The 19,481-nt window shown below is 42.2% G+C and overlaps 1 protein-coding gene and 1 pseudogene across 2 annotated transcripts in view; both read left to right on the top strand.

Moving 5' to 3' along the window:
- The window catches only part of Prps2 (phosphoribosyl pyrophosphate synthetase 2), a 37,283-nt gene that overhangs the window by 7,183 nt on the left and 10,619 nt on the right, over positions 1-19,481 (top strand). Inside the window, exons 2-4 of one of the 2 annotated variants that reach the window (NM_012634.2) lie at positions 1,605-1,788; positions 10,457-10,555; positions 11,931-12,055. In NM_012634.2, the coding sequence (NP_036766.1) occupies positions 1,605-1,788; positions 10,457-10,555; positions 11,931-12,055 (408 nt within the window). Of the gene's footprint in view, positions 1-1,604; positions 1,798-10,456; positions 10,556-11,930; positions 12,056-19,481 lie in introns of both variants that reach the window. The other variant, XM_006256829.5, reaches the window with a different exon arrangement.
- Positions 11,352-11,469, top strand: LOC120099444 (small nucleolar RNA SNORA70; annotated as a pseudogene).

The raw sequence follows: 19,481 nt of genomic DNA on the forward strand, positions 1-19,481 counted from the left end.
TGAAAAATTAAGATTCGAGCCTTAAATGTTAGCTGGAGAGTTGAAAATAGATCTCTATTGAAAAAGCCATCAAAGATTGAAATTGGTTGTCTCCAGGCTGTTTAACTGTTACAAGCCTTACAGGATAAGTGTGCCCCCCACCTCTCTGCATGCATATCAGAGAGACAGAGACAGACAGAGAGACAGAGATATAGACTAGTTCTTACTCTGTAGACTATGCTGGCCTGGAACTCAAAGGAATACCCTTATCCCAGCCTCTTGCATACTGGGATTATAGACTGAACTACCAAACTTTAGTCACAATTTGATTGTGTGTGTGTGTGTGTGTGTGTGTGTGTGTGTGTGTGTGTGTGTGTGTGTGTGTGTGGTGTGCATGCATGATATGTACATATTTCTGTAGTCCTATACATGTAAAGGCCATCTTCCTCCATCTTTCCTTTTTGAGACAGGGACTCTCACTGAACCGGAGCTCATTCATTCAGCTGCCAGTGAGCTCTAAAGATCTGCTGTCTCCACTTCCCCAATGCTGGGGTTATGGATGTGCGTGCCACTGCCGCTGGCGTTTTTTAAATGTTGATTTTGGGGAGCCAAACTGAGCTGCTCTATGTTTGTTTTGGTACTCACATTACCAAATGAGCCACCTGTCTAACTCCCGTGATTTGAATTTTTAAGAAAATATCCAGTCTTAACTTTAATAATAGAAAAATTGCCATCAAGAATTATCAGAGAAGGCCTGGAACTTAGATTGACTCCTTGAAAGGTCAGCTCTTGGCTCTTACAAGGATCCCACACCATTCTTTCCTAAGAATGGCTCGTTGTGTGTGAACTATTAACAACTAGTAAACAATGTGACTTACACTGAGCTCCCGCCTGCCTGGTGCGAAGCTAGCATTTTGAAATGCACTAGACAGTGGGTGAATACATGACCAGCTTCCAGTCTGTAAGGCTTCCTTAGTAGAAGACAACACTTCGCAGCTCATTGCTGAACACTTTGAGCTGGACTTCTGTAACACCCCTGGGGAAGAATGCTTGGAAGGTCACACCTGTATTACCCCATATACTTTTCCCTTTGCTGATGTTGTTCGGTGCCCATGCCATCTCATTAGTCACCATCAGGATTATGACTGCAGAGTCCCATGATTAGACCTGCTGCTGGATTGGTGAAACTGGGGTTGTCTCAGGGAATCTCCGAGACTGTAATACTAACCAATGCTGTGATGGCTAATTGCTAATTGTCAACGTGACAGAATCTGGGATCACGTGCGAAATGGGCCTCTGAGCCAGCTTTTGGGGGTGGTGGGCTATCTTGATTGTGTTAACTGAGATAGAAAGGCCCACCCAAGTATATAGCACTGTTTTCTGTCTGGGCCCTGAACTCTGTAAGTGGGAAAGAGGGCTGAGAAGTAGCATGCATCTATCACTCTGCTTTCCAATTAAGACTGAAGTGTGGGCAGCGGCTTCAAGGCCCCTCCATCTTGAGTTCCTAACCATGATGGAATTTACCTTGAACTGTGAGGCAAAATAAAATAAGTCACTTTTCTTAGAGTACTTTACATAGCAACAGGCAAAAGAATATTAAGACAGCTGGCATTGTTCTTTTGTAGTGTCGAGATTGGTGAAAGTGTGCGAGGGGAAGATGTCTATATCATCCAGAGCGGCTGTGGGGAAATTAATGACAACTTGATGGAGCTACTCATCATGATCAACGCGTGCAAGATTGCATCCTCATCCAGGGTAACAGCTGTGATACCCTGCTTCCCCTACGCCCGGCAAGATAAAAAGGACAAGGTAGGCGAGGTCTGTCCTGCCCTAGAAACCCACTGTGCTTACCGCAGTTTCCTCACCTATTGCCTTCGTTAGACTGTCCAGAAGCAACCGCTTTCCTCTTCGATGACCGTGTAAATATGTGCCCTCGCTTTGTGTATTTCAGATTTGTCACTGAACCCGTCATATATATCAACACAGACAATGTATGTTTTCAAAGGCAGTCAAGGTGGTGGATAGAGTTACACACACACACACACACACACACACACACACACACACACACACCTCAATGAGTACAAGTGAAGAGAATTACTTCACTGCCTTGGATCATTGTGAGGGCTCCAGTTGCAATATTGTGTTCTTACAAGTGGTTTCCATTGTAAGATTGGGTAAAGGGGCCATAGGGCATCTGCATCGCTGCTTCTAACTGTATGTAAATTCACAGTGCCTTCCCCCCAAAGTTTAATTAAAATTAATACTCTATCTGTTTTTAGCCTTATAAGGAGCATTGATATTATTTTTAGCAAAATTCCCATTAACAGAGGCTCTAAGCTTCCAGGAGAAGCTGAAGAAAATTGTTCTTAGCCTCTTTGACACATTAGATAAGGTTGCTTAGGGGCACCATCACAAATTACCACGAGCTGGGCACATTTACAGAGCAGGAAATTATTCGTTAGTTCACAGACCAGATGTCTGATGCCATGGTGTGTCAGTGCCATGCTTGCTGTAAGGAAGAATCCTTCCTGCCTCTTCCACCTCCCCAGGTATTCAGGCTTCTCTTGGTCAGTGGCCTCAGTGTTTCAGTCTTTGTCTTCAAGACACTTCTCTATATGTGTGATACTGTCACTGAATTGAAAGTCATCCTCATTCGGGATGATCTCATATCGTGATCCTTCGATAATTACGTATGTAATGATGCTACTTCCAAGAGGCATAAATAGATTCTGAGGGTCAGGATAGAGACATATATTTTTGGATGTCTCCATTCAATCCACCATAATTTGATAGTTTCCTCTTTAAGACCCTCCCTAGAGGAGGGTCATCCTGCCTTGCTCAGCAACTGGGGCCTTCAGGCAATTCCTTTATTCTGGCTACAGCCTGTGTCCTCTATGTCGTGGCTTCTCCTCCACTTCTATGTCTCCACTTCTATCCTTATAAGGACGTATCATTGGCTTTAGGGCCAAGCTTATCCAAATTAAAATTAAAGTATATTTATAGATACTTGTGAATTTCTATTTCTTTTTTTTTTAAGATTTATTCATTTATTATGTATAAGTACACTGTAGCTGTCTTCAGACACACCAGTAGAGGGCATCGGATCTCTTTACAGATGGTTGTGAGCCACCATGTGGTTGCTGGGATTTGAACTCAGGACCTCTGGAAGAGCAGTCGGTGCTCTTAACCACTGAGCCATCTCTCCAGCCCGAATTTCTATTTCTATATGCCTGAAATATTATTTTCATTTCCCCTGAACCATTTAAACATGCAAAAGAAATTCATAACTCGTTAATAGTATCTACCAATGTAGCAGGCTAGGTTTGGTCCACAAGCCTCACTTTGCATTATTTTTATAGTCAGTTTTGTGCTACTGTAAGTAAAGGATCTATGCTGAGTGACTTATAAAATGAAGGGGTTTATTTAGTGAGGCTGGGAGGTCCAAACAACTGGACTTTGGCATCCTGGCTGCTGTTCACAATATAGCAGGAGGAACTAGCCACATGTAGAAGGGATATGGGTGAGCAAGGGACAACTGAGTGGGGATAGACCAGCTTCATCCTTTTTATTATAACCTACTCTTGTGGGAAATTGCTCACTGAAATGGTTAATTTTCATTTTCTTTGTCAACTTGACACAACCTAAAGTCACCTGAGAAAAGAAAACTATGAGGAATTATCTAGGTGAGGTTTCTCCGTGGGCATGTTTTCAGGGATTGTCTTGGTTACATTAATTCATGGGGAGGAGCCAGTGTGAATACAGGTGGCACCATTCCTTTGGCTTGGGTCCTGAGCTGAAGGAAAAGAAAGTGAACTGATTATCAGTACACATGCATTCATTCTCTCTGTTCTTGACTATGGATGTGTCTACCTGCTTGAAGTCCCTGGCCCCTCCACTTTCCCAGGATGATGGACTGTATCCTAGAATTGTGAGTCAATTAAACCCTTTCCCCTTATGTTGTCTGTGTCAGGGTATTTTATCACAGCAACAGAAATTGAACTGACTGGCAAGGAGTTTGATACATTGCCAGCATGATTAATTTGAATCCAGTTCATGCCCTTTGTATTTTGTGTTTGCCTCAGGGATAATACTACCTTATGGCTTCTTCAGTAAATTTTGTCCTTACAAGGGTCCTGTCCACTTGCGGGGCATAGGTTCGCACTCCAGAGTCTTCTTTAAGGAATACAAGTATTGAGACACATTTGGTGGTGATTGTTGACATACTGATACATGGTAACCTTTTCTCAAGTCGTATTTGCTAACTTCTCTTTCATTCCAAATTTATGACAGAGAAACTAGCTCTGTCTGCCACCCATCACTTGCATTGCAGGGAATGTTTTGGTCTTTTGGTCTCTTGTCCCCTGATTGCAAGCACCATCCCAGCTGTTCTCAAAACACCAGTAAATTTGTTATATATTATATTTGGTGGTATGTGAGGTGTGTTTGTGTGTATGCATTTGAAGGTCAGGACAACTTGTCGGCATTGTTTCTCTCCTCCACCAGGGATTAAACACATGTCATCAGGTTTCATTGCAAGTGCCTTTACCAACTAAATCATCTTAACCCTACCCTCTCCCACCCCCAGTGGCTTTAATTGTTTTTCAGAACGGCACTGTGGCCAGCTATCCACCAATTTCCCCATTATTAAACATTTAGATATGTTTTCCTTTTGGGACCATTTTGAACATGTGTCCCATGCCTTTCCAAACTTAGCTGCTAATGCACAAGATACAACTATCATCAAATAGCAAGAGGAGAATGACGTTCAAGAGACAATAGGTACAGCTCAGGAAACTGCCACTTACTGTTAGAGGCAAGAAGCAACCATAGGAGTGTTTTGTTTCTTAGAATCCCTGCAACAAATGGCTACTGCAAACAGAATGGCTTAAACAGCAGCCGTGCATTCTCACAGAACTCTGGAGCCCAAAATTGCCAAATCAGGTCCCAACATTCCATCCTCACCAATGGGTATTAAATGGAATTGTTGATGGATATGGTGAACATTGTCAGGCTTGGTTGAGCTTTGACACAGTGCTGGTTTCCAATCATTGATCACTTCCAACAGGAAACTCTAGTGATAAAAAGGAAGTCAAAGTCTGACTGTGCCAGGAAACAAGTGTCCCCTGCTCACGCTGTTCTCACCAAGTCTTGTACAGGTCTGTAACCTAAAGTGGCCTTAGAGGAAGTCAAGACCCACGGATTGTTCTGGAGCCATGGCTTCCTTTATTTTTAATCTTACTTAATTCTCCCTCTCTCCCTGTCTCTCTGTCTCTCTCTGTCTCTCTGTCTCTGTCTCTCTCTCTCTCTCTGTGTGTGTGTGTGTGTGTGTGTGTGTGTGTGTGTGTGTGTGTGTGTGTACAGGTACATATACATACCATGGCACACTGTGGTCAGAAGGAAACTTTGTGGAGTCAGTTTTCTCCCTCTACCTAGGTCTACGTCAGACTTGCATAGCAAAGCCCTCTCACCTGCCGAGTCCTTTCAACCATGACTTCTAATGGATCTGGGTACTCAGTATGATTCAAATTATAGAAAGGAAACAATTACAATTTTATTCTCACATCCAACTGAATCTGTGCATCTGCCATTCAGTGTGTACCATTTGCTTTCTGTAAAGTTCTAAAAATTGATGTCTTCCCTTCAACCATGCCTCTTAGCTTGATGCTGGGAAACTGCTGGGTGGGTGCTGAGACTTTAGTAAGAGAAATAAGAAATGACCAGACCCTTGTAGTGTGCTTCATTTCTTAGTCTACTGTTACCATTTCCCGGTGTCTGCGGACAGTGAGAAGACCAACCATGATTTGAGATGGAGGAAAGTACCTCCTAATTTCCTTTTTTTATTTTTTTTAATTTTTTTTGTCTGCTTCACTTAAAGAGGCAGAAAGCCAGGTGCTGTTTGAATGTCATAGAAAGCTATGTGCTACATTTAGCGTAGACAGAATATTCTTGCTGGCGACCGGAGGAGCTCTGGGCAGCCTTCCCAGGCTGCTGCCTATTGTTCCTCTCTCTCTTCCTTTGCAACTGTATTGCCCATGGCCGCTAATAGCACACTGAAATTCTGCGTAATTGCCTCTACCAAGAAGTACCAGCTGGAAAGAGCCCAGAAAAATCTCAGGACCTTAAAACATTTTCCAAACTTGTTTCATGTGTTTTGTTTTTATTTTGTTCTGTTTTGTTTTGTTTTACCATTTACACTATAAATACTGAAAGGTTTATTTAGCTTTGATTTGTAAGTACAAATTCAAGCACAGCTTCTCACAGGAAAGAAACAGTTGCATGAATGACCACTGAACACAATGGAATATTCACACAGGAAACTGACAGTGATGTCATAGTAATTGTCAAAGGCATGATGTAAACCCCGGAGTTGGAGCTTTGCAATGAAGTAGGCTGAGCTTTGAATTTCCATACCATGATTCACCTGGTTTGCCCTTTCTAAAAGTTACTTAAGCTCTGTACCTTCAGTTTCCTTACCTGTAGACTAAAGACCATCTTAGCTAGTAGATTTGAAGCTCCTAGCCTATCATACAAAAGTGGACGAGCTTTCTGAAAAGCACCAAACATTGGTGGTTTTGTCACAATTGGATGGTTGTGATAGTTCAACCTCTATCATTTTAGTGTAGAGACTGCCATAGCCAAATACGCAAAAAAATAGGTGTGACTGTGTCCCACTGGTGCTTCATTTGTGTACACGGAAGTATGGGGTTTTTTAAAAAATATTTTTTAAAGATTTTCATTTATTTTACGTTTGTGAGCACACTGCCTCTGTCTTCTGCAGAAGAGGGCATCAGAGCCCATTACAGATGGTTGTGAGCCACCATGTGGTTGCTGGGATTTGAACTCAGGACCTCTGGAAGAGCAGTCAGTGCTCTTAACCACTGAGCCATCTCTCCAGCCTGAAGTAGGGGTTTTATGTCACCTTCACATGCTACAAAAATCTTATTTTTGTCTGTTTTCCAATGCTTTCCTTAAGTGTAGAGACCATTCCTAGCTCCCAACTAGGCATCAGGCAAGTCTAGTCCACCAAGTGACAGTTGCTGGCTCCTGTAGTAGACATTCAGTAATTGTTGCTTCTCTGCCCCAGAGAGAACAGTGGATCATGAGCCAGGCAGGGAATAATTACTTCTGAGAGAGAGAAGAGGGGCTGTGACTTTGAAATTTTTTTTCTTTTTTCAGAATCACGTGTAAGGTCATGTTGATATTTTAATGATAAAGTAATTGACACAACCCTCTTTTATCTTGTAATCTATGTATGTGTTTGTATGTTTGGGGGAACATGTGTCTGTGTGTGTAAGTCCTGCACACCTCCATGTGCATGAGTAAGTGCATCAACTCCCACATCACTTTTCTGGTATCTGGTTCTGTGTACCCTTTGTGGGTTTGTTTTGGTTTTGCTTTGCTGAGATTTCTCACTGGCCTGAAACATGCCAGGTAGACAGCCTGTGAGCACCAAGCCTGTCCCCACTTTCCCAGCACAGGGATGATAAGTGTTTGTCACCACACCACAGCATTTTGATGTGCACTCTGGGCTTGCACTCAGCTGTTTATGCTTTCAAGACAAGTGCTTTACCTGTTTTAAATGCCACGCTGATTGTTCTCTCTATAGGCTTGTGGTGGTTTGAATGAGAGTGGCCCTCTAGGCACATGTGTTTGGATGCTTGTTCTGAAGTTGATGGGACTCTTTAGGAAAGATTAGATATGTGGCCTTGTTGGAAGAAGTATAATGGTTTATCACTTGGGGGTCGACTTTGAGGTTTTAAAAGCCCATGTTAGGCCAGGGCCTGTCTCTCTACTTCTGTCTGGTTATGGATGAGCTATAAACTGACAGTACTGCTCTAGCACCGTACCTGTCTGCCTATTGCCATACTCCTTGCCAATGTGGTCATGGACTTACCCTGTGAAAGTGACAGCAATTCCCCTAATTAAATCCTTTCTTTCATAACTTCCATTGGAAACCATAAAATATAATGCGAGGACCTGGTGCGGACACCTGTTGGCCCCCTGCTTGCTGCTTCTGTCTCTGTGAGTTGGCAAGATCTTTGCTCAGTTTATTTAGAGGACCTCATTCTTTTGGTGTTCTCCCCTCTGGCTTTTCCATCTGGTTCCCTGAGCTCTGAAGGAAGGAATTTAATATCCCATTGAGAGCTGAATGTTCCAGGTCTCTCCCTTTCTGCGTAATGTCTGCCTGTGGGTCTCTGTATTTGTTCCCAACTGCTGCAGGGGGAAGCTTCTCTGATGATGGCTGGGCAAGGCACTGATCTATGATGCTGGCAGAGCATCATTAGGAGTCATTTTATCCCTATGGTTTTTTTTAGACCAGTATTTGGTTTTACCTTAGGTCCTTGGACTATCTAGTCACAAGTTCTTGGTCACCAAACATTGTTACCGTATAAGAAAGGGATTATTTCTGGAGTTCTTAGAGGTACTTATTATTGTGATATTTGAACCAGACTTTAAAGGATCAGACACATGGGTATAGTAGAGAATGTGTGAGATTGGAGCAGCTGAATGTGTGAGACAAGGTCATGGTGTTCTCTAGAGAAAGTGAATGATCTACTATACGGGGAAGGGTGCTGTGTCAGAAGCAAGGGAGAGCAATTTGGAGTTAGCTACAAGCAGATTGACTAGAGTACTTGGATATTAAAGCTGAAAACACTTTGATTCTTTTCCAAAGGCAACATGAAACACCACACAGGAGAGTTCAATAAAGATGAAAGCATAAGTTATGATGTCTAGTAAGTATAAAAGATCAAACCCCCCCCTCCCTTTAAAAATAAGAAAAAGAGAGGATGGAAAAATGGCTCAAGGATAAAGAGTACAGGCTGAGGTTACAGAGGACTGGGTTCAGTTCCTAACACCCATATGGTGGTTCACAAGCATCTGGAACTCTAATTCCAAGGGATACAACACCCTCTTCTGGCCTCTCAGGGCACTGCATGCACAGCATATGTACATACATACATTCAAAAAATTCATACACCTAAAATTAAAAATACATATATTTTAAGATATATATATCTTAAAGAAAAACCACTTCCCACTAGGCATGGTTTTTCATGCCTTTAACTTCAGCTCTCTGGAGGCAGTACCAGGTATATTTTTGTTCAGGGCCGGCCTGGTCTACATAGTGAGCTCCAGTAAAGCTAGGGTGACATAGAGAGACCCTGTCTCAAAACAACAACAATAAAACAAAAAAGAATACTTGCCTATAGTGTCACTTTTAGACAATCTGCTAGTGATGTTATGAATGTCTCCTATGATTATTTATGTGTGTGTAATTAATGTAAAATTAATATATAAATGAATGTTATTTATGTTAATAACACTAACTATACTATTGATATTTATTGATTGTATTTATAATGTAAAATATGTATAATTTTTATTATAAGGAGATATGTATTTGTCTTTTAAACAATATAATAGTGTTTGAAAGGAAATAAAGACAGTATTCAATATTAACATTTTGATATAGCTTTAAGATTGGATCTTCTTTTTGTGGCTTGCATATAAGAACACAATGTTCTCAATAACTAATCTCCTCCCACACATGTCTGGACTATGTCTAATGATATCTGTGCTATCTCTTTGGTGGCTTTGATGCGGACTTTTTCATTGCCTGTGATTTATGACGTGGAAACTGTATCTGTAAAGAAGTTAGGTAACTGTAGAAAAGGCATATGACAGAAGGGACAAGGAGCTAGGTTCTCTGAACGTTGACTTCACAGTTACCTATAAGTGCTCATCCTTTCATTTAGCTTTTTGTTGAATTTGTAGCCGGGTTAGCTTTCTTCTGTCAAGGCATGGTAATTCTTCCATAGCTAGACATCTTTGGGGCCTTGGATGAACTGTTTGATGGTGTTTTGTCCTAGGAGATTTTATGTATGTCACTGTTCCCTTCTAGCAAACTCTTCTGCCAGCTTTGGCTGGCCTTGCCTTAAAAATGATTTCTTAAACCATCTTGTTGAACCTCTTCATGTTTCCTTAGTTTTTGGATTATAGAATTGTGACACTGAATCTAAATAGGTTGACTTTATCCCTTCGATAGTTGTATTCTGTATGGAGTGTCAGGTGCACGGTTGCACAGTAGGAAGTAAGGCTGGAGATGGAGATTCGTCAGCGGAATGCTTGTCTGGATACAGGAATTCCTGGATTCCAGTCTTAATACCACAGAAACTGGACATGGTGGCACATGCCTATAATCTTGACACTCAGGAGTTAGAGGAAGGAGGATCAGGAGTTAAGGTCAGCCTGGGCTATAGGAGACCAGGTTCAGAAACCAACAAGCACTGCCAACTAATAGTATATATTTAGTAACCAAATCCAATGTATCAAATGTATCTTTTGTTGTTACAACTTGTAATTTTCCTTATTGTTTCCATCTATGATTCGGTTTCATCATGACTATCATGGTGAGAGGAATCTAACAGGTTCCGTCTTTTTCTGGCATTAAATCCTTGCTTCTATTTTTCAGAGTCGTGCTCCAATTTCTGCTAAGCTTGTGGCCAATATGTTGTCAGTTGCTGGGGCTGATCACATCATTACCATGGACCTGCATGCCTCTCAGATCCAGGTACGAGCTTTGTGTTCCTGCCCACCATTAGGTCCTAACTCTCTCTTAACTAATTGGAAAGATTTTGAGTCTCACAGCTACTCTCGTGTCTGTCTGTCTTTCCTGTGAATGCCACCATTCCTAACACAGCCTGCCTCCAATTCATTACAGAGGAGCAGAAATGCTTTCTTATATGCCTTGTGCTTCCATGTAAACTACTGAAAATTAGTGAGCACAGTAATGTGTAGTGTGTGTTTGTGTACATTGTGTGTCTTCCTCAGTCACTCCCCTGGAGCTCATCAATTCAGGTACGTTGGCTGACTAATGAGCTCCAAGGATCTGCGTGCCTCTGCTTCCCCAACACTAGGGATATAGAACATGCAGGATATCATGCTTGTACAGCAAGTATTCTAGACATTCTCGCACCGAGCCATCTCTCTAGTCCTGCAGTACCCATTTTTTAACTTCTTCATAACGTGTGTCACAAAGACAGGCCACATTTCCCTGTGCCTACTTGTGATATAAAATGAATGTGAAGTATTCCATTTGTGCTAAGTGCTAAAACAACAACAGCAAAACCCAACTCTCTTCCTGTTTGGCCTGCAGTGCTGTTCTTTCTCTCTGTGCACTGAACCACCACATAAAAAATGTCAGAGCATGCCTAGAAAATGGACTGGACTGAGAGATGTCTTGAGACATCATTATTGATAAGATTTAATTCCATTCCAATTACCCACAGGGAGACTGTTGTAGAAAGGGATCTTTTGGATCAATAATTCAAATATTAATTGAAAGAGAGCAATTATTTTTTTTAAATCTACATCCAATTAAGCTAAGTTCCTTTCCTTATGAATCCTGCTGTGCAGTGGCTGCAAACAGTATCCTACTTGGGAGGTTGCGAATATGGGTTTCTCTAGGAGAACTTGGAGACGGAACTTTCTGGCGACTAGTCATGTCTCTTTTCTCATCTTGTCTCCAGTCTAAGCTTCAGACAGGTGTATAGATCATCATTGAGAAGCCCCAGGCCACAGTAGCCAATGTTCACATTGGCTAGGCCCTCTTCTGTATTATACCAACCTACAAAGGAAGGAACACGTGATTGAGATGGTACAAAGGGTTAAGTTCAAGTTCCCTGACTGCCAGAAGATCCACGTCTCAAAAAAATGAGATACTAGCAAGTTTAATGCAGATTAGTCTGAAAAGATGTTATTGAAAAAGCATTTTCTCAATGAGTGTGGGACAAATACATCTCTAATCATGGTCCCTTAGGCATGTGACAGGCCCTGCATTCCGGAGGTTTTCCACTGTGCTGAACCGCTGACCCCGCCAATCATGTACTCTAATAAATCTCACATTCAATCAGTAAACTAAGTGACATTGATTTTTTCCTCCTTAGGGCTTCTTTGATATTCCTGTGGATAATTTATATGCAGAACCTGCAGTTCTTCAGTGGATTCGGGAGAACATCACTGAATGGAGAAACTGTATTATTGTTTCTCCAGATGCTGGAGGAGCCAAAAGGTACCATACAAGTGACACTATGCACATTTCTCTCTTTACCTATTACTTTCCTGATTTCTGTATTCCTCTATATCTTAAGTGAGAAAGAATGCCAGTTCACTGGGGAAAATAGTTTGCCCCACAAGCTTGAGGGCTGGAGTTAGGTCTGAAGAATTTATATCAAAGCTGAGTACGCTTTAAGGATCTGTCTGTGATTTTAGCCTTGAAATGCAGGAATGGGGAAATTGCCTGAGCTATCTGACTAGCTCAGGATTTAATTAAGAAACTCTGCATCAATAAATAAGGTAAAAGCAATCAAGGCACATTCCTGACATTAACCTGGAGCCTCCACATATGTGTGTACATACATGAACACAACACCAAGGCACACTGAAAACCTTTGTAGAAAGTGTGCTCTGTGTGTGTGTGTGTGTGTGTGTGTGTGTGTGTGTGTGTGTGTGCGCATGTCTGTCTGTCTGTGTTTTGCTGGGGATAGTACTCAATGGCTCATAGATGCTAAACAAGTGCTGTATCATTAATCTATATCCCTGCCCACCAGGAAGTTTGCTTTTTAATTATATAACATTTTATTTTGCAAATAAGCAACTGCATAGGTCTCAGTCTTTGCCTCCAGGACAGAAGACCATCACCCTCGGCATTTCACATCATTCATGAAAATAAAACAAACACACCCATGCATTCTATATAATAAGAATTTTAATTAACACCATTGATTGAGTTAGTCCTTCTAACCACAAACACTTGACTGGAGTAGGCAGAATAGAGCCCAGTTTTTCAAAAATGTATGTGGTCAAAAATGTATGTGGAACAACAAGAAGGGGGGGTTAAAGTCTTCCTGCATTACAAATGGGGCTGGACTGTACTCTGGTGGTCTGGGGGATGTGGGTGAGGTGGGGAAGATCTGGCAGCTCGGCCTGCCCCACCTATTCAAGGGCCTCTCTAAAGCAGGATACTAAAAGTTAGACCCCTATCTAATAAGCAGGGCCGTTGGCTAAGGGAAAAGGTAGTCACCCATGAGACATCCAGCCACAAGTTTGTGCCATAGGCAGGTAAATATCAGGACTCCCTAGACTAAGAAAATCAACACAAAATTAGTCTGAGGCTGTAGTACCACTATGGAGAAAGACTTCCACAGTTTGAGTTGGTAGGGGAGCAGTCACTGTACAATGTGACCTGTCAGTCTGATCATCCAAGCCAGCCAGCCCCGCGGACCTGGACTTATTGTATATAGATATCAAGGCACAGCCAGCCAGTACTTAGGAGAGGTAGAGTGACTGGCAAATGAACACGTTTAAAGAAAATCTGAGCATGCTGCCACAGTGACGCCCTAAGGAAGTGGCACTGTCAATCAGCTCTATGGGGAGCTTCAAGCAGTGCCTGAGCCATGCAGGGTCTTGGTGTTGAGGAGGCAACAAGAATAAGAAATTGATGCTGATCCTACACACTGCCCACTGCAAACTGAGGCTTAAGACCCTGAACCATGTCGTACTTTCCAGCTGCTCTCTAGAAAGACAAAACCTGGTGGAGTGGAGTTGCATTGCCCTGGTAGAGGCCACCATAAGAAAGACAACGGTAAGAGAGATCTCTACCCACCAGCTAAAGCGAAGAGGTTTATAAACGTCAGTCAGTCATTTGAGTCCAGGGTCAAGAATGGCAATCAAGCTTCAGAATGACTCAAAAGGGCAGGGATTTTGGGTGTGGGTCCATGGAGGAACATTGGTAGTCATGCCCACAGCCCTTGATTTCTTCTCTAGCACTACACAGACACATTTGAGTACATACCCATGCACGCATGCGCATTCTTTCATTCTCACGTAGCTTCTCCCCACTTGTTGATATCTTCATCTACCTGCAGTCCTAGAATCACACTTAAAAAAAAAACAACTTAGAGGGCTGGAGAGATGGCTCAGTGGTTAAGAGCACCCGACTACTCTTCCAGAGGTCCTGAGTTCAATTCCCAGCAACCACATGGTGGCTCACAACCATCTGTAATGGGACCTGATGCCCTCTTCTGGTGTGTCTGAAGACAGCTACAGTGTACTTATATATAATAAATGAATAAATCTTTAAAAAAAAAACTTAGAGTGACCCATAAAGTAGTCCCGATGCCCAATGCATTATGGGCTCTGGTTCTCAGAAGAGCACTGGTTCCCAGCACAGAAGAGGAGAAGGAAAGAGGGCAGATAACTGGAGAGGGGCTCTCTGACAGCGCCAAAAGTGCTTCTGCACAGAAGGAGACTCACGTGAAAGACAGTAGCCGTTAGGTTCCCAAGCCCTCAGCTAGGCAGGGATGGGCTTGGGAGCAATAGTCAATATCTAGCCCAGAACATGAGACGCACATGTGACCTTGAGCAACACATTGAGGGTTTCCTATGGAATGTTTTTTTTTTTTTTATAATAATGTGAGTGACTTTGCAGAGTCACTTCTCCTGGATTTCTTCCTTATCAACTTTCCAGTTGCTATGCATTCACTTCTGTCAAATCTCCCTTGGGCCAATGGGTCCGGGTGTGTTAGTTAACTTGGGTTATAATAACACCAGTAGGGGGATTGCAGTATATTTTCAGATATACTGCAACTGTCACTGTTAACCACCTCCAGGACAGTTTCCTCACCCCAAGTGGAAAAACCACACACCCCTAAGCAATTGTCACCCATGTTCCCTGATCCGATTGGCCACTCCAGTGTACTTCTATGGGAAGGCACATAAGAGATGTGTTCATATCAGTTTATCATACAGTGAGTGACCATTTTGTCTGGCATAAAGAAAAAAAGAAAATAGAACTTTGGCTAGAGTAAGTCGAAAGAATAATAGATTCCATAGAGTTCTTTTGGCCCTTTTCCTTTTCCTATCCCAACTGTCTATATACAGCCAAAGATATCATTCATGCTTTCAGCAAAAATATTGAAGTAGAGGCTAGTGAGATGGCCCAGGAACTAAAAGGTCCCTGCATCCAGCCTGACAACCTGAGTTTGATACCTGAGAGCCTCATAGGAGAACACTTATTTCTACAATTTATTCTGACTGCCACACATGTGCTTTGGCACGTGTGCACGCACACACACACACACATACACACACATGCACACACTTAGGGTAATAAAAAATTAAAACAAATTGAAAGATAGTAATAAAAAAGGTAACTCAGCTTCATTAAGCACTGTTGCTCTTTCCAGTGTTAGGATAGTGTTCAAACATGCATGCGCTGGCTTCATACACATGCTAATGTGCTACCATGATTTGAGTGTAGAACGTTTCTCCCAGCCTCCTTTGCCTGCACACTTGGGCCACAGCTGTGTCGGGGGTTTTAGAACCCGGGAGGTACAGTGTTATTAGAAGAAGAAGGTCGTGGTGGGGTTGTAGTTTATAGCCCAGATCATGTTCTCTGCTTCCTGTTCCTCTAAGATGTGGCATATAGAAGCCACCTGCTCCTGCCACAAAGAAGCTGCTTACTACCAGCCATTTCCTCCTACCCTGACAGGCTTTATTTCCTCAAATCATGATCCAAAGTTAAACCTCTTTGAGCTGTTCTTTGTCAGGTGTTTGGTCACACTAGTGAAAGATAACATAGATGCTGTATACACTTCTCCATGGAGGTTTTTTTTAAAAGCATACTTGGTATATTTTACCAAGAATTTCATAGTTATGTAACATATTTTCTTGATTATTTTTCAAGGGAGTGGGATTTATTTTGCCTTGTGATTTGGAGGTACAGCCTACTATGGTTAGGAGGGCATGGCATCAGGCCTGTGGTATATCTTCCTGTGATCAGGCAATCCTTTCTAGTGTGATGGTTTTTCCTATGAGCCAAACTGTCGTTGTCTTATCTGTGGAGACTTTTACCTGTGGGTTGGCTAGGTGCATTGTGTTCTTGGACAGAAAACACACAAATGCTGGGTCTTAATGCTTATAGGTGTGTAATAGTTCTGTGTGTGTGTGTGTGTGTGAGAGAGAGAGAGAGAGAGAGAGAGAGAGAGAGAGAGAGAGAGAGAGAGAGTAGGTGACCAAGTTAAAAATGTCCTTTTGTTTAAAACTCTTCAGAACACCCTCATGTAGGTACTCCAGGCTCTTTAGGGATCCACGGCACATATAGGAATTTATGTCACCTCTTTGTTCTTTGCCTTGTCTGCTATACTTCCTTGTAATGGTTTTATTTTGCAGTGGGCGAATTTTTCCACTGACAGTCCCACTGGAGCATCCTGGCAAGTAGTGCGTGTTACATAGAGTTCATGATAGCATATTGTCGGTTTCTTTGCTTAATGCAAAGTCATATTGCACTAGATACAATATCTGTTTATCTGGACTATCAAGACTGTTTTAGAGAAAGCTTTGGGGCCAAATCTTTCCAAGTAAAGCTTTGTCTTGCCACAGGAGGTCACTCTTGGGTAGTCTTTGAGAGTTAATTGAGTTGAGGAACATCTACCAATAAGAAAGACGCCTCACTATAGTGTGTGTGTGTGTGTGTGTGTGTGTGTGTGTGTGTGTGTGTGTGTGTGTGTGTGTGTGTGTTTATATATAGTAAACACAAATGTAAAGGGGGGTGGAGAAGTAGATGAGACTGGGTGCTTAATATATAAAACCCTTTTTCTGATTATATCCTCTTTAAACATGTGCTATCAAAAATTTGAAACTTGGAAGAAGAATTTAATACTTTATAATTTTAGGGACACAGGTAGGAATGATTTAGTGTACTTGATGTCCTGAGAATTCACACATACACACACACACACACACACACACACACACACACACACACACACAGAGGGAGAGGGAGGAGGAGGAGGAAGAGGAGGAGGAGGAAGAGGAGGAGGAGGAAGAGGAGGAGGAGGAGGAGGAGGAGGAGGAAGAGGAGGAGGAGGAGGGAAGAGAAATATATAACTAGAAGAAAAAAGACCTGGGAGTGGTAGTGAAATGGATCAGCAGAACACATGACTTCCAAGGGTTGTCCTCTGTCCTCCACAGGCATAGAGTGGCCTGTGCATGCCTGTACTCACACCCATAGTACTAACAAGTAACAGTTGAATAATGTATCTATAGAGAGGGTGCTTGGAGAGGAAACTGCTTGCGGTATAAGCGTGTTACCCTGAGTTTTCTGTAGGTGACCAGCACCAATAGAAAAGCTAGGTGTGGCAATGTGTGTCTCTTAACACTAGTGAGGCAGAGACTGACAGATTCCAAGGGCAGGCCAGCCAGCCAGTCTAGCCAAAACAGTGAACTTGGGGTACTGTGAGAGGCCTGGCTCCAAAGATAAGGTATAAAGTGATGGAGCAAGACATTCAACACCACACTCCGGCTTCCACACGTACAGGCACCAATCAAACATAATTTTTATTCTGGCTCTTTCTACCTACGATTTCGATGTGATTTATTGTATTAACCTCTTTTACAAGGGGCACATCGAGTTTCCATTGTGTATGTGAAATTGGTTCCATGCAGCTTTCTCAGGAAATGATAATATTATAGTGTCCCAGGCTGCATGAACCAGCAAGTAATTGACATGCCTGGATCTCCACCCAGATCAGGTGTCTATGGGCCTCAGTGCCAAGAGCCACAGAGTTCACTTTCTTTCCCTGGCCTCTCTGCCTTTCTGCCTGCCTGTTTGCAGTGGAATTATAAGGTTATACCTGGACTTAGAGCTTCAGCCACAAACTGTAGTGCATCCCACTGCTATGGGCCAAGGAGCCCTTCCTGTTTCTTGCCACATAAATAAATACAAATTATTCTGTATCTACACTGTACAAAATCTGCCCAAGCATCTTTTCTTGAAAAAAAAAAAAAGCTATCTCATGTTCTGAGAGCCCAGCTTTCCTCAATTGGAGTTTAAAAGGCTTATCATGAAATTGGCATGTGCATAGTATATACTTGACAATGATTATGGGGCGAAAGATTTACCTGCCTTCAAATTATAGGCTTCTTCTTTCAATTAACTGTTTAAGTAAGGAAACTTGGTAGATGGACAGTGTTAGAAAGGAAAGGTGTCTGCTGCTATGACAACGGTTTTGGTTCCTACTGTGGTTTTATTCAATTGAATTTTCAGGTTGTATGGTTTGCCTAGACATAGGCATGCTGCCTTTAATGTGAAACTGCAATTTTAGTAGCTATAAATTCATAGCCTGACTCCGGCGGATGCTGAGAATTTCTGCTATTCCTTTCTAGGTAACCTATCTTTACCTCTTTTAAGACATCGTATCCTCCATAGTTTTATTGTACTTGCTTGAAGTATTCGTTTATTAGGTTTATTGCTCAGAGGATTTGTGTCTTCCAGTAGTCCTAGAAAATTCTCAGGCATTGTTTTTTCCCTTTTTTTTTTGAAGTGTGTGTGTGTGTGTGTGTGTGTGTGTGTGTGTGTGTGTGTGTGTCTGTCCATCTGTTCCCTTGGGTGTCATTCTTGAGCAGCTGTCTGTTTTCTGACACAGACTTTGTCACTGTGACCTAGAGTTCTCAGTTGTTAGCCTGCCTGACCCACTGCCTCAGGGATCCTCTTATCTCTACCTCTCCCAGAACTTGGATAACAGGCACATACCACAACATCCAGTTTTGAGGGATGGTCTTTGTGGGCATGCCTGGCAAACTCAGCCACCACCCAGCCTCTCTTTTTCTCTTGACAGAAGATAGCTACTCCTGCCTCTTTGTCACTCTGCTCTTCGTGACTTTGAGCTCATTTTGTATGTTTTCTGTTCTCTCCTTTTTTAGGTTACATTCTATAACTTCATCTTACCTTTAATCTACTCTATTTAGGTATTTGCATTGCGTTAGCTACTGTGTTTGTAAGTTCGATATAATTTAAATATGCTATTTTCTCTTTCACAAAGCACATTCTTTTCTCACAACTCTTGATTGGGTGTTCCTCATTACCCTTTTATTCTTTTCCAAGCATCCAGTTTATTTTTTTAAAGCATGAAGAAATTCCGTCATCTTCATTTTCAACTAATTCCACTGGCTCGTTCTTTGGTCTTATGACTTGGTTACAGCTGTTAATGGCTTCCAGTTTGGGTGTCTCGTTATCCTTAAATGTCTTATTCCCCCCACACACATACCTTTGTCAAATTGTGAGATTTTATGTAATCCTGAGAGAATTTGCACATATTTCTTTGGGGTTCCTTGAAGAACTACCCCAAATGATCACATTAAATTCAACTTTCAACCTGTGGGTTTTCTTCATATGCATAATGGGAACTGAAATAAGCAGCCATCAGGAGAGCTGAGATGTGGTTTAAAATGTTCTAAAAAGATCTGACCTTCACCCCGAATCAGAAGTGAGGCAGGGTAAATCTCCTTCCTGTTCCCACGGGGGCAGCAAGTTAGAATTTCATTGCTTGTTACTCTGGAGAGAAAATGTGCAAATCTCTGTGTTAGACAAGGGTTTCCTGTTGGAGTCTTGTTTCAACTTAGTCCCAGGTCTACTCTCTCACCACCATCACCTTCCA

The sequence above is a fragment of the Rattus norvegicus genome, chromosome X (genome assembly GCF_036323735.1).
Source record: "Rattus norvegicus strain BN/NHsdMcwi chromosome X, GRCr8, whole genome shotgun sequence".
Classification (NCBI taxonomy): domain Eukaryota; kingdom Metazoa; phylum Chordata; class Mammalia; order Rodentia; family Muridae; genus Rattus; species Rattus norvegicus.